Genomic DNA, 14,385 nt, shown 5'->3' on the forward strand with positions numbered 1-14,385 from the left:
GCCAACCAAAAACTAGCCAAGTACCAAGTCTGGAATTTAGTTCATAGTATACCAGTGGTTTTCAGTTTCTACAAATGTGCCATGGTTATGTAAAATGTTAACATGGGCAAAACTGGGTGACAGAGATTAGGAGCTGTCTTTGCAACTCTTATGTAAATCCAGCTTCCCTCCCTCCCTCCCTCCCTCTCTCTGTCTCTTCCTCCCTTCTTCCTTTCCTCCCTTCCTCTCTTCCTTCCTCCCAGGCTGGAGTACAGTGGTGCAATCACAACTTACTGCAACCTCGACTTCCTCGGCGCAAGCGATCCTCCCATATCAGCCTCCTGAATACCTGGGACTACAGGCTTGTGCTGCCTTACTCAGTTAACTATTTTAAATTTTTGTAGAGACAGGGTGCCACTATGTTTCCCAGGCTGGTTTCGAACTCCAGGGCTCAAGTGATCCTCCCACCTTAGCCTCTCCAGGTATTGGGATTACAGACATGAGCCACTGCACCTGTCTCCAATATTATTTCAAAAAAATTATTAACATAAAGCAAGTTTGTGTCCGCCCATAGGAGGGGGCTGCCGGATGCTGGAGGAAACTCCTCATGAGCAATTAGCGTGGAGACAGGAGATTGGGGAGTAACATCATCAGAGTCTTATTAGATCCAGTTTCTCTTCTGAGAGTCTTTAAGATGAAAGTTTTGGGTTTGTTTTACTCTATTTTTAAAGCTCATGATTTTTTCTAGTTATTGAAGGTGTTTTGCTCATACCCCAACAGACGCGAAACCACTTACTGGATACCTTCAAGTTGCTACATCATATAGAACCCTGAGGGGGCCTGAAGGAGATACCCCATGTTTCGCAGAGTACAGATGATAAACTGTCCCTCTCCAACACGTGGTTTATCTCCAGACAGTGATTGAGGCAATGAGGAAATGAAAGCCCAGTAGGTTACTGGAGGCATCCGCCCTTCCTAAGAAGCAGTTCTGAGTGCTCCTAAGTCAAGGCCTTCTTTTCTCCATGTACCAAGATCAGTGTGGTGCTCAGCTTACTCTGGTAGCAAATGCTTATCCAGGAGCTGCTTCCTCTTGGAAAATGCCTAGATCCCACAGGATGGTGTCCCAGAAACCATCCCCCAGTTTCCCAAGCCCCATTGCTTGGAGGAGAAGTCCTTCCAGTGTCTGAGGCAACTCTCATCCCTCTCCAAGGCTGGCTCAGCACATGAAGCTGATGCAGCCAAGGCCACAAGGCCGTCAGATGGCACATGGCAAAGGGTACCCAGTGGAGGTGTTCTGGTCCCCTGGCCCACACCCCCGAAGTGAATATGGAAATACTGATTCACTTCCAGAGCTGTGAAGCTACAAAGGCTCCCTTTCAATTTCACTTCTCCAAAAATTACCAGGTAAATGTATAACCAAGAAGCATGTTATCAGTTGCTATTTAAGGACTGAAATCGTTTAAGGTTGACATCAGCAGAGTGCAATAAGGAAGATCGACGTGTAACAGAACCCATAGTTAAACAGAAGGGTATATGTAATTGCTCCTGTGTTGCATTATGCTTTTAAACTCGGGAGATAAGGTTTGTGTTGAGCTGTGGGCCACCCTTGTTGATTCACTCATGTCCCTACTGTCCACAAAGCGCTCTGTCTCTATGGTGTGTGGACTTTGAAAAATTCCCTTCCTGATGTTGGCTGAGAGCAGCAAGGCTTGAGCCAGAGCTCTTTTGCTGCTATGACACTTTGTTCTCCATGCCTCGGAACCAAAGATTCTCTGTCAAGGAGCTTCACCCCTGAAACGCACATGCCACATCACCTTAGAAGACAGCTTTAAATAAGAAAGCCAGAGGAAGATCGTTTCAGGAACAGGGGAGTTCTGTGAAGGGCAGCTTGAACCAGCTGGCAGTGCTGACCCCCTAGGGAATTTGGTTTTTACAAGTGTTTAAACTGTGGGGGTGAGGGTTTTAGAGAAGTTCTGAGGGATTTGGAAGGTAGGATGGGAAGGGAGAAGGATGGGAAGGAGGACAGATAGAGAAGGAAAGTGGCTTCATATCAGAGGCATAGCAATGCAGTTTTAAGGAGAAGAGGCATGAGGAAATGAGTAGGAATAAAACCGGTTCCAGGTGACCCACAAGACTTCTGAGAGGGAGTCACAAACCAGAATTCATAAAGACCGTGTTCCGTGCAATGGAAGGAATCTCAGTAAACGCAGGACTCGATGCAGAACAACTCAGTGGCCCTGGCCAAGGCCTGGGGTTTGAGCCCTGCCCTGTTTCCTGCAGTTATTTCTCTGGCCTTCCTAAGCTGTCACCAAGCTCCCCCCGCCCGGCCGTGTTTCCCGAGGCTACTCCTGTCCTCTGAATTCCCTGCCACTTCCTGCTCTTCTTCTCCATCTGCCATCACCCCACCCTTCCTGGAATGAAGCCACAAATGAGGGGAAGATGGGTTCTCACAGACTTCACACTTTGCATCATGTTTGCAAATGGTCATTAACTGCTAAATATCGCAACTTAAAAATTATTTTAAATTAATTTAAATTACTTCTAATGGCAAAAACTACAGTTACTTTTGCACCATCCTAATAGCAGCAGTCAGTGAACTTTTCTTAAAACAACTATTGATTAGAAAGGACATCAAGCACACCCCCATAGAGATCAGCATGATGAAATAGGCTGGAGCAGGACACCGCCCTTGCAGGCTGTGACTCTTCACCTGTCTTTCTGTCTTTTCTCACCCCTTCCCAGCATTGCCTTTGCAAGTCCATGTCCTGCTCTCCTGGCCTTCTCTCCCACCATCTCCTGGATGGCTGCAGTCCGCTGTGTTCAGGCCATGATTTCCAGATAGCTCGGCCTCAGCATAGCTTTTTGGGAGACACAGGCTAACCCACAACAGGGTCAGGCAGCAGGCATGGCACAGGCTGGACAGGAAACGGGTGAGAAGCTCATGCTGGTCAAAGTGATGGTCTGTGGCACAGACGCGGTTCCAGTTGTTGGTCCCAACTGAGACCATAACACACTGGGCAAAATCAAAGTTCTGACTATTGCAGGGTAAGCAAATAGTGATATGTTGCTTGATCCTACAATTTTATGGCTATCTAGAGACAGGGAGAGGTCGTACCAGGACAAGAGGTGCACCTGGGGACTGTCCCCGGCAGACTGGGAAACAGGGTGACTACAGTGATGTTTCCAGACCGAGAATGGAGGCAGCCCACTGAAGAGCTCAGGGACAGGGAAACTTCAGAGGCTCAGGGTATTGGTTTGAGTGTCCCGGCTATTTTGGGCTGAAAGGAGCTTTGAGGAAAACACTCCATGCGCTAAGCTTAAAAAGAGTTAAAAAGATAAAATGGGCAGCTGGGTTAAGTCTGATCTAATTATTCTGAGAAGAGACAGAGAAAAAGGTTCTGCTTTCTTCCACTGGCTGTCCGGATGAGGCAGGACACTGCTTGCCCCTGTATCTTGAGAAACTCTGGGTTTCCAAGGACCTGAGTCGGGGCTCTCTTTGCAGGGATTGAGACCATGTGTCAGTGACCTGCCCCATTTAAACGTGCAGAATGCTTGTTGGGTTGGTGGTTGTATCTTTTACAAATAAGATTGCTATAACATAATATTTGGGGGAAAAAGTTTGTATTTCTTTGAAAGCCACTGATCTAGGACAAGTCTAAGTGTGGTTCCACCAACCAGGTAGTGAGGGAGTGGGTACCACCTCTCCTTCCGCAGCGTGGTACACATGCATTATCCATCAGATGGCCATTATCGGTGGCATCATTTATACCGCGGGCATAGGTGCTCATTTCATCTTTTGATTTTTGTTTGTTTGAGTGTGTGTTTTTTTTTGTCTGATCTAAAAAGGAAAATGTCTTCTTCCTCTTTGTTCCAGAAATATCTTGGGTTTGATACTAGTTTCATACCTTTTTTTCACTTTTGCAAAGTGCATAATACATACTCTGAATTTTTTCCTGGGCAACAAATTCTGTACTGGTGACACTGGGAGTCTTTGGTGGGCTATGGAAGATGGAGATGGGGAATTCTTAGACTCTTGAGTCAGTGGGTGGAGGGTTTGCTTTAGTTTTCTTTCTTGTATTCTTTTAGCCAACACGTTTTTTTTTTTCCTTACCAAACAGCTTCTCAAAGACTGATGGTTATGTGAAGGGGAGAAAGGTGTCAAGAAAGGTGAACATTTGGCTTTGCAAGTGGCAATGATTTTCTAGGGCATACTGTATGATGAAATTGCAAAGGAGAATAAAAATGCTCGTTTAAAGTATATTACTAATATTAAATGGACATACATTTGGAAAGAGAGTATACACAGGAAAATTTAAAATGTGGAGGTGTTTGCCCCTTTGGGCTTCTGCAGCATGTGTGGGCTCTGCTGGAGTGGAAGGATACCCAGCCAAGGTACAGCGACCTGGAGGTGACTCCTGGCTCTGTCACCCACATGTCACCTGGCTTTGCTGTGCCATAGTTTCAGCACTAAAAATCTTGGTGATCACTTCAGTGGCACCCAGCATCTCTCCCATATCTGAATTCTGTGAGTCCTTAAGTTCTGGATGTCTAGTAGATTTCAGGTCAGCAAAAATGAGGAAACCCTTAGCGCCTTAGTCTCCAGCAAGGTGAAAGGTGCCATCTGGGTGAAGAAGCCATTTTAGGCCTTCAGTGGGGGGACACTTGCCATTTGTGTAGCCACACTCAAGGTCTGTTATCTGTGCTGTCCTTCTTTTCCCTCTGATATGGTTTGGATCTGTGTCCCTACTAAAGCTCATACTGAACTGTGATCCCCAGGGTTGGAGCTGGGGCCTGCTGGGAGGTGATGGGGTCATGGGGCTGGAGTTCTCATGAATGGTTTGGCACCATCCCCCCTTCATACTGTCCTAGTGAGTGAGTCCTCACAGGATCTGGTTGTTTAATGCTGTGTGGCCCCTTCCCCGTCACTCTCTTTCTTGCTCCAGCTCTGGCCATGTGATGTGACTGCTCTCCCTTCCCCTTCCGCCATGATTGTAAGTTTCCTGAGGCCTCCCCAAAAGCTGAGGAGATGCCAGCCATGCTTCCTGTACAGCCTGCAGGTCCATGAGCCAATTAAACCTCTCTTCTTTATACATTACCCATCTCAGGTATTTCTTTATAGCAATACGAGGCTGGACTAATACAGATTACCACAAATATATGTAAAGGGGACTCCATGGTTGGAACAAGCAATTTTAATATGCACGAAGGAGCACTAAAACAAAATATTGGTGCTCCTTGACCTACCATGGGGTTACGGCCTGAGAAACCTGTCCTAAGTTGAAAATATTAAGGTTGAAAGCACATTTAATCCACCTAGCCTACTGAACATGGAAGCGTAACCCAGCCTACCTTAAACATGCTCAGAACACTTAAATCAGCCTATGGTTGGGCAGAAGCAGCCAGCAACACAGCTCACTGCAGAGTGCTGGCTGCTCACCCTCGTGATCGTGGGGCTGACCAGGAGCTGTGGCTCATGGCTGCTGCCCAGCTTCACAAGTGAGTACCCCACCACATGTTGCTAGCCCAGAAAAAGATCAAAATTCAAAATTTGTTGCATAGTTTCTGCTGAAAGTGTATTGTTTTTGCACCACTGTCAAGTCAAACAATGATAAGGTGAGCCATCCTAAGTTGAGGAATATTTCCTGTTGGTAATAGCTAATTCATCTGTTACAAGCACTGAGTCAGGTCATCAACCTTTACAACTGAGGCAGGTCTCAGGGATCTATTCAGTTCTGTGGTAACCAGTAGCTAAGATCAGTGACAGTTACGTTCAGGTATTCAAGAAATAGCAAACCAGAAGCTTAGGAGAAAGAAAAGGTAAAACTCATGGGACAGAATGATCAGAACTGAAAGTGAGATAAGAGAATTAGCCTTTTGTGTTGATAAGGTTTTGTTTTTGTTTTTGTTTTTGAGACAGGGTCTTGCTCTGTTGCCCAGACTGGAGTACAGTGGTGGAATCTTGGCTCATTGCAACCTTTGCCTCCTAACCTCAAGCGATTCTCCTGCTTCAGCCTCCTGAGTAGCTGGACTTACAGGCGTTAACTACCATGCCTGGCTAATTTTTGTATTTTTAGTAGACTCGGATTTCACCATGTTGGCCAGGCTCGATCTCCTGACCTCAGGCTATCCACCTGCCTCGGACTCCCAAAGTGCTGGGATTACGGGTGTGAGCCCCTGCACCCAGCTGATAAGGTTTTATTCAAGTGCCAAAATATTATATTTTCAGCATTTCAACTCTTCAGTTATTTAAAAACATAGAATTTCTAATAGTAGAGCACACTGCTCTGCCTCTGAGAGGCTCTCGCACACCCCGATCTTCAGAACTCAGTTTATGACTGTTTTCTTTCAAGTTCCTGGTATTTCAGGTGTGTGTCTGTTGTAAACACACCTACTTCACTTTAGACTTTGAAGTATTTTGTGTAAAATATTAAATGCTTCAAGGAATTATTAATTGTGAGATGCATACATCACAGAATAACTAACACTATCCAAAAGAAAGCAGCTAAGTATATTATTTGTTTTGACGTTTCATTTCTTTAATGTAGTAGAAAGTCTCTGACAAATATAAATGGTAAAATAAGCTGGGCGTGGTGGCTCATCCCCGTAATCCCAGCACTTTGGGTGGCTGAGGCCGGTGGATCGCCTGAGGTCAGGAGTTTGAGACCAGCCTGGCTACCATAGTGAAATGGTGTCTCTACTAAAAATACAAAAAATTAGCCAGGCATGGTGGTGGGCACCTGTAATCCCAACTACTAGGGAGTCTGAAGCAGGAGAATCACTAGAACCCAGGAGGCAGAGGTTGCAGTGAGCTGAGATCACGCCATTGCACTTCAGCCTTGGCAACAAGAGGGAAACTCCGTCTCAAAAACAAAAACTAAAAAAAACTAAAATATACATTAGATGCAGATAACATGCTAGGATTAGCTATAACAATGGAATACACAGAGTTTTATTTTTTTATTTTTAAAATTTATTTTATTTTAGTTTTTTTAAAGAAACAGGGTCTTGCTCTGTCACCCAGGCTGGAGTGCAGTGGCACGATCTTGGCTCACTGCAGCCTCCACCTCTGGGGTCCAAGCAATTGTCTTACCTCAGCCTCCCAAGCATCTGGGATCACAGGAACATGCCATCAGGCTCAGCTAATTGTATTTATGGTAGAGATGGGGTGTTGCCCAGGTTGGTCTTGAACTCTTGGGCTCAAATGATCCTCCTGCCTGAGCCAGAGCACCCGGCAACACATTTTGAAAAGAGTATTGTTTCTTTATAATTAGATCTTGCTTTCTGCCATCCCTAATATTCCTAGTCAAGAAAAAAAAATAGCTTCAACTTTTTGTCCAAAGCTTTCAGGATATATTCCTAAAGGAATCTCAATAATATTTCTTCTGGCCTTTTTGAGAGCAAGACTTGAATTGATTTTTGTCATACTCTTTTAAAAAAGGAAATGAAGGATCACCCCTCTTCAGTGACAACCAAGCTATGAAAACATCCAGACCCACAGTCCTCCCTATGCCTGGCATAGGCTGCCCTTGAGGACAGGGAAGTCCTGGGGAAAAGCATTTTGCCTGGATGAACACATGAACATTTGTATGCGTGCTTCTGGTGAGCTGAGAAATCTATGTGACTCGAAGAAAGATTTTCTTGCAAAACAATATCCCTCAAAACCTCCTTGCCTAATGGCTTTAGTTTTGAACTTTTTTGAGCGAGGGATCTTTTTGCTGAGTGGCTAGACGTTCCCCAAACAAACCTCCAACACTCACAGGTACAGCCTGTTTTGCTTTCTGCTCTCCAACTCCCTCCTGTGACTCGAAGGAGGAGATTTGATAGCCCAGGGCGAAGTTTCAACCTCCTGTGGCCACTCCACCCTTAGGTGGGTACCTGATCATGCCAGGAAAAAAAAAAAGCTGGGGGAAGAGAAAGGGCAGGCGGGCCTAGGTGAAGTCATCCAATGAAGGTTACTGGCTGAGCAGGGACACCTTCTCACACGACTGGAGGGAGAATGTGGGGCAGCTGGGCAGAGCTCCCTTCCAGCCGCCTGTCACGGTACTGGGAGTAAGAGGTGACCTATTTATTTTTAGAAGGGGGCAGTGATAATAACCCAGCTCCTAGCTTCATTCAAGGCAGGCAGGCGCTTTGGAAGTTTGTAAACACCAACTTTCTGAGTAAGGGAGGAGCACTTTTTTCCCCGAAAAGGAAAGAACGTCTCTACTGGGTTTCTCTCCCTCCTGATATTCAGCATTAGAGTAGAAAAGAAACTATTGTTTGGCCACATTAGCTGCGGTGGGCAGGTGCTGCAGCCCTCACCACTGTTATTTTTAAAGGGCAGAAATGCCTGAAGGTGAAGACTTTGGACCAGGCAAAAGGTAATTGTGGTATATGCATACTTACTTGTTCTTCGGTCTGTTTCATTGGCTAGTTATCTTTTAAAAAATATTATGACTAATTTAAAAAGTAGTTTAACATGTAAAAATATTAAGGATGTAATCTTTTAATTCTAGGAAACAATTTTCTTTGGCATGAACTAACTCCAGAGACAAATAACTTAGTGTGCGCTTAAAAACCTGCACCAGTAAGTGCTTTTCTTGACTCAGAAAGTAATGGCCTGAAGTTTTTTTTAAAAAAAAAAGGTTTTTGGTACATAATGTAGAATCTACTTGAATGTTTTGATGTGAATTTTTAACATTACATGATAGTTGTTGGAAATCTAAGCTATCGAACATTTTTAAAAACCGTTTGCATTTGAAAGATCTGTTAAGCATTTCTAAAGGTTAAACACTGGACCAATATACCATTTTGATATTGTAAAACTTGTTAAAGCCATAGTTCTATTCCTGAAAATCTGATTACTTGGGCTCCCTTTACAGCACACTAATTCTATCGCTGTTTATATTAATATCTAACTCTAAGAAGGGGAGATCAAGAGAAGGGAAAGGAAGCAGGCGACTAATTCCTAGTCATATGAGCATAACTGTGTGCCCAAAGTGAAAATCTTCACTGTAGCCACGTTGCTGTGAACATTCGTAGGAGTCAGTTAGATGCCTTCACTGGAATTTAAATTGGGGCCATTGAAATCTGGATATGAAGTAGACAGAAAATTATTCAATAAGAAAAGGAGTCAGACAATTTTCTTGCCAAAGAAAGTGGAAACTGGTAACTCTCTAGGAACAAGGGCACCAAAATGTATATTTTGTCATTGTATTAAAGACAAGCATCCCCTTTCAGCCATGGGCATGTGGGGCATGTTTGTGTGTGCGGTGATTATAATTAATTGTAATAAAGTCCGTTAAAGCTACTTTTCTCTAGTTTTCTAGGTTCTTACAGATTCCTTCCTAATACATCAACATTATATTGGCATTTAATCGAACAGTGAAACAACTTTCTACATAAAATGACACAGTAAATCAAGTACGTAAAGGTGACATTGATAGACGTGCCTAGAGTAGGATATGGGTTAACTGGTTAAGAAAACATTTCTAGAAAAATGTAAGTGGCAGATTTGGTTGGAGACGATGGGTTGATTTACTTTTTTGTATTGTATTGTATGTATCCCCTCCATGACAGACATTTCTGAAAGCAGGACCTTTATTTTCCTCTTGGCACCTGGGCATTCCCACCAGCTCTCTGCATAGAATTTTGCACAGAATAGGCATTTTGAATACATACTTGTAGGATGCAATGTATTGACAAGTTATTCGATATGTGCAATAAATATTTATGCGGCCTACTCATTTTAGAGGTTGAAAGGAGGGAGAGATTTGGCAGAAATGTGATTAAGGTTGCTTTAATGAAATGCAATGTTATCACAATTAAGTAGTAATTCATTACTGATAAATATTTTGAACTAACAGTTTGTGATATATACTAAACAAAAGAATTTCTAAGAATGCTTTGCTGGTTAAAAAGGGTAAACAGATAAGAGTGTGTAGACATTGTATAGCTATATATACACACACATAACTCTATATTATACACACATATAATGATGATGATTACCAAGGATTAGTAATACAGTGGATTGAAAATGGGAGACTCCCTCTCCTTTGAGGTTCCTGTGCCACCTTCCCCTGCTACCTGTAGTTTTTATTTTGATGAGATAACTTAAGCTCTTTTCAGTTGGTGGTTTTCTATACAATATACTTTGCCTTACTTCATATGTTTGTTTTTTCTCCTATCTTAGCAGAAAGAAGGGACATCCAGACAAGGGGAAAGTTTAGACCTAGGCTAGAAATAAAAGATTACAACTGGCCAGGTGCCATTGCACATGCCTGTAATCCCAGCACTTTGGAAGGCCAAGGCAGGAGAATCCCTTGTGTTCAAGGGTTTGAGACCAGCCTGGGCAACATAGGGAGACTCTGTCCCTCCAAAAACTACAAAAAATTAGCTGGGTATGTGCACCAGGGTGCTGAGATGGATCACCTGAGCCCAGGAAGTGGAGATTGCAGTGAGCCGTAGTCAGACCACTGCACTCCGACCTGGGTGACAGTGAGACCCTGTCTCAAAAAAAAAAAAAAAAAAAAAGATTGGAATGGAAAAGGAATTTTACTCTTGCTAAATGTGAAATGAAATGCCATTGGACACATCTTTTGGTGCCTTGTCTGAAAGAAAAACAGCTGTTGGTGTTTACTGACAAAGTATGTTCTTAGAGCTGGATTGCAGCAGGTTCTAGTTGAGTCTCACGCTGAGACTTGTTCATTACTTTAGTCCCATGTTGGCACTTGGTGACCTGGATTGCTCTGCAACCACCAGTGAGCTAAATCTGAGTTTGGGTTTTAAAAAATCAGTGGAAGCTGAATCTCGGCAGCTTCATAAGTGTATCCTGGTGTAGGGCGCAGGCATCCACGGCAGACTGCTCTGTGGTCTGATGGCCCCAAGGCACCATTTGATATTCACCAAATGGACTTGGTGAACCAATGGCCAGAGAGGGGGCAGGTCCAGGAGAAACCCCTGCTTTTTGTGGTTTATCTTTTGTCAGCAATACACAGTCCTTAGTAAGAGCCTCTGGAGACGCCATGCCCTTTTCCAAGGTTGAGAGGTGAGGGGAAAGGGTGAGCCTGAATGCCACTTCGAAGCAGGCGAGGAAGACAGAAGCCCAAACAGGGAGCCTCAGGTGCCCAAGAAGAAGGAAAGAACAATGGGGCAGTGACTAGGGCAGCAGCCAAGGTCAAGAAATAAGAGGAAGCCTGTACCCTGGCCAGCGCCTACCAGCTGGCTGTGCAATGGTTCCTTGGCCCACCTTGGAGCCGGGGCCTCGGAGGACCTCTAATGTCTTCAACAGCCTGAACTGAGGGGTATGGAAAGGGGGACGGTCCCTGTTCTAGCTGTCCTAAAGGGAGAGGGACCCTGGGCACCAAGACGAAGCTCTTCATGCATCTTCCTGTGGAAGCACTTCCCAGATCATCGTATTCACACATTCATTGCTTCACTTGGTAGGGCTTTATGGCGGTCCCAATGTCAGCCTGCTGCTGTGCCAGGAGCTAGGGTGATGTCAGGCCCCTGCTCTCACGGAGTACACAGCCTGGGTGCAGAGACAGACCCCAACGTGAAAAAGTAGTAAGCAAGAGTATTTCAGATAATAGGGACTGAGGAAATGAAAGTTAAAACGGTCACGTGGGAAAGTACCTGGCGTGCAGGCTGGGGCTGGGGGAGGGGACTAACAGCAGAATGTCACCTGTAAGTCCAGGTCCCTGGGAAACATCCTACTGGACTATCATACAGTAGGGGCTGAAAAGTTTGTCTGCAAAAGCCACTGAGCCCATACAGCTGGAACTTAGTAACAAGTTTTGGCTACTCACAGGCTTTCTGTGATCACTTGACTCTGGAGCAGTTGGGCTGCCATACATGTGTGTTCTGGATATACGAAGAGTTATTGTATTTAAGACCCCCAAAGGACTTTTAAAGCCAAAACGTCATTCGTAATTGCACTAAATTTTATTCTTCGAAGGTTTAAAAGAAATTGACTTAAATATATCCAGATGTTTTAATAATTCAGATTAGCCAGATTTTAGGTTTAATTTTTACGTTGTTGACAAAGCCTATTGTCGATAATACTATTTCTTTAAAAAATGGGGTGATGAGGAGAAAAGCCTTGCACTGGAGTTTCACCAGGGTGCCACTGGGATCCCTGTGAGCCAGTGTGTTTCAGCTTTTGCATGTTTGAAAACGTCATAAGTGGCCTTTGGTTTTGAAACAGGTACAGAGAGGTGAAGTAAACAAAGTTCACACAGCCGTGAAGTGAGGGAGTTGTGATTCCAAGGCAGGTGACTGACTCCTGTGGAGCCTGTCAGTTAGACACGTATATAGCTGTGAAGGTGCTGACGATGCCCTGGGTGTGTTTAGCACTTAAAGAAGAGCAGTGTGGGCGCAGAAAGGTCAGTAGGATTGGCACCCAAGGAGAAAGGAGGGAGTGGCTGAAGTAGGAGAAGTACACAGGAGTCCTTCACTGGGCCTTGTAGGAAGCGGTGTGTGTGAATGTCATGCAGTCTGCTCTCTGCGGTAGGGAATCCCTGATCTTTAGCATTTGCAGATTCCTGTGGTGTAAATACTCCCACTGTGGTGATTTCACATCACCATGTGAGGTCACTAAAAGTGGAGCTGGAACTATTCACAATAGCAAAGACATGGAATCAACCCAAATGCCCATCAACGATAGATTGGATAAAGAAAATATGGTATGTTTACACCATGGAATACTATGTAGCCATAAAAGGAATGAGATTGTGTCCTGTGCAGGGACATGGATGGAGCTGGAAGCTATTGTCCTCAGCAAACTAATGCAGGAACAGAAAATCAAACACCACATGTTTTCACTTATAAGTGGGAGCTGAATAGTGAGAACATGTGGACACAGGGAGGGGGACAACACACACTGGGGCCTGCTGGGGATAGGCTGGGGAGAGGAAGAGCATTAGGAAAAGTAGCTAATGCATGCTAGGCTTGATACTTAGGTGATGGGTGGATAGTTTTAGCAAACCACTACGGCACACATTTACCTATATAACAAACCTGCACATCCTGTACATGTACTCCAGAACTAAAAATTAAAATTAAAAAAAAAATTGGAGCTGGAAAGAGAATTGAAATATTTGCTCTCATGAGCCTGCAGAGGTCAGCCTCATGAGAGACTGATTGTGGGCCAAGATAAGAGTGAGCATTTAATTCTAACTGTGCTACGGCTCCTTCATTTATATATCTCTAAGGCATAGTAGACATTCACTAAATATTTGTGGAAGGAATTATTTTTCTTTTCTTTTTTTTTGAGACAGATTCTCACTCTGTCACCCAGGCTGTAGTGCAGTGACATGATTTTGGCTCACTGCAACCTCCACCTCCCAGGTTCAAGGGATTCTCTACCTCAGCCTCCTGAGTAGCTGGGATTACAGGCACCCGCTACCATGCCTAGCTATTTTTTTTGTATTTGTAGTAGAGACTGGGTTTCACCATCTTGGCCAGGCTGGTCTTGAACTCCTGACCTCGTGATCCACCTGCCTCAGCCTCCCAAAGTGCTGGGATTACAGGCGTGAGCCACTGTGCCTGGCCTATGGAATTATTTATTTTTCTTCCACTCTTCTACCATAGTCATGGAAAATATCTCTTAGATATAGAAAATGTTTACCACTTTTAAAAATCCTACTTTGACCCAGCTGGGCTAATATTTAAAATTGATTAAGAACATGTAGAACAATGCAGTCCGTTTTTGATGCAAGGGAGTTTTTTGAGATTGTTTTGTGTGAGATATCTGAATCACCAGTTAAGAAGTAGTGTGCTTCCTAAACCCTTGCAGCGTCCCAGCGAGTTTCCTGTAATCACACCTCTGTGAAAGCTGATTGCTATTTTATAAACACAGAGTGACTAATGCTCTGCTGCTGTTCCTAAAATGTGCTGAAGATCTCTCTGTTTACCATACCCAAGGAGGGCTGCAGCTGCTATGGGTGGCCATGGGGAGGGTCTGTGCCTGGTGACTGACAGGACAGAAGCCGAACTGTATGGGCTTCCCCTTATTCCCAGCCTCTCTTCTCTTTATGGCAAATCAGTCTAAATCCATCAGAGCGTCTTGCTGCTTCTCTACACTGGGCTAATCTGGGTCCTGCAGAAGCTATGTGGGCATGAAGTCTTGCCTAAGGGGCAAGTCTGATCCACTACTGTTTGTATCTTTTAAAAACAGTGTCTCTTTAAACAATTTTCCCACTAAAGGATGTTATAGCTGTTCATTTGGGAAGATAAAAATAGTACTGGGAAAAAATATAAAGGCAGAGAGATCAACTGTAATCTAAATGCCCTGAAAAAATACTGTTATGCTGTCTTCTGGTTCTTCCTGATGTATTTTCTTGGCGAAGTTACAGTAAGCATCTCATATGTACAATTTGTCTGCTGCTTTTCTCTCTCAGCAGCATTTTTCAGTAGCATCTAGAT

The 14,385-nt window shown here is 44.1% G+C and overlaps 1 protein-coding gene across 4 annotated transcripts in view; it reads left to right on the top strand.

The window, feature by feature from the left end:
• Nucleotides 1-14,385, top strand: part of RETREG1 (reticulophagy regulator 1) — a 146,880-nt gene that overhangs the window by 100,837 nt on the left and 31,658 nt on the right. Inside the window, exon 1 of one of the 4 annotated variants that reach the window (XM_003732372.7) lies at nt 7,959-8,339. The exons of the other annotated variants lie outside the window; for them this stretch is intronic. Within the exon in view, the coding sequence (XP_003732420.1) occupies nt 8,305-8,339 (35 nt within the window). The 5' untranslated portion in view covers nt 7,959-8,304. Of the gene's footprint in view, nt 1-7,958; nt 8,340-14,385 lie in introns of those variants that run through there. 4 annotated transcript variants of the gene reach the window in all.

Source organism: Callithrix jacchus, chromosome 2 (assembly GCF_049354715.1).
Source record: "Callithrix jacchus isolate 240 chromosome 2, calJac240_pri, whole genome shotgun sequence".
Lineage (NCBI taxonomy): Eukaryota > Metazoa > Chordata > Mammalia > Primates > Cebidae > Callithrix > Callithrix jacchus.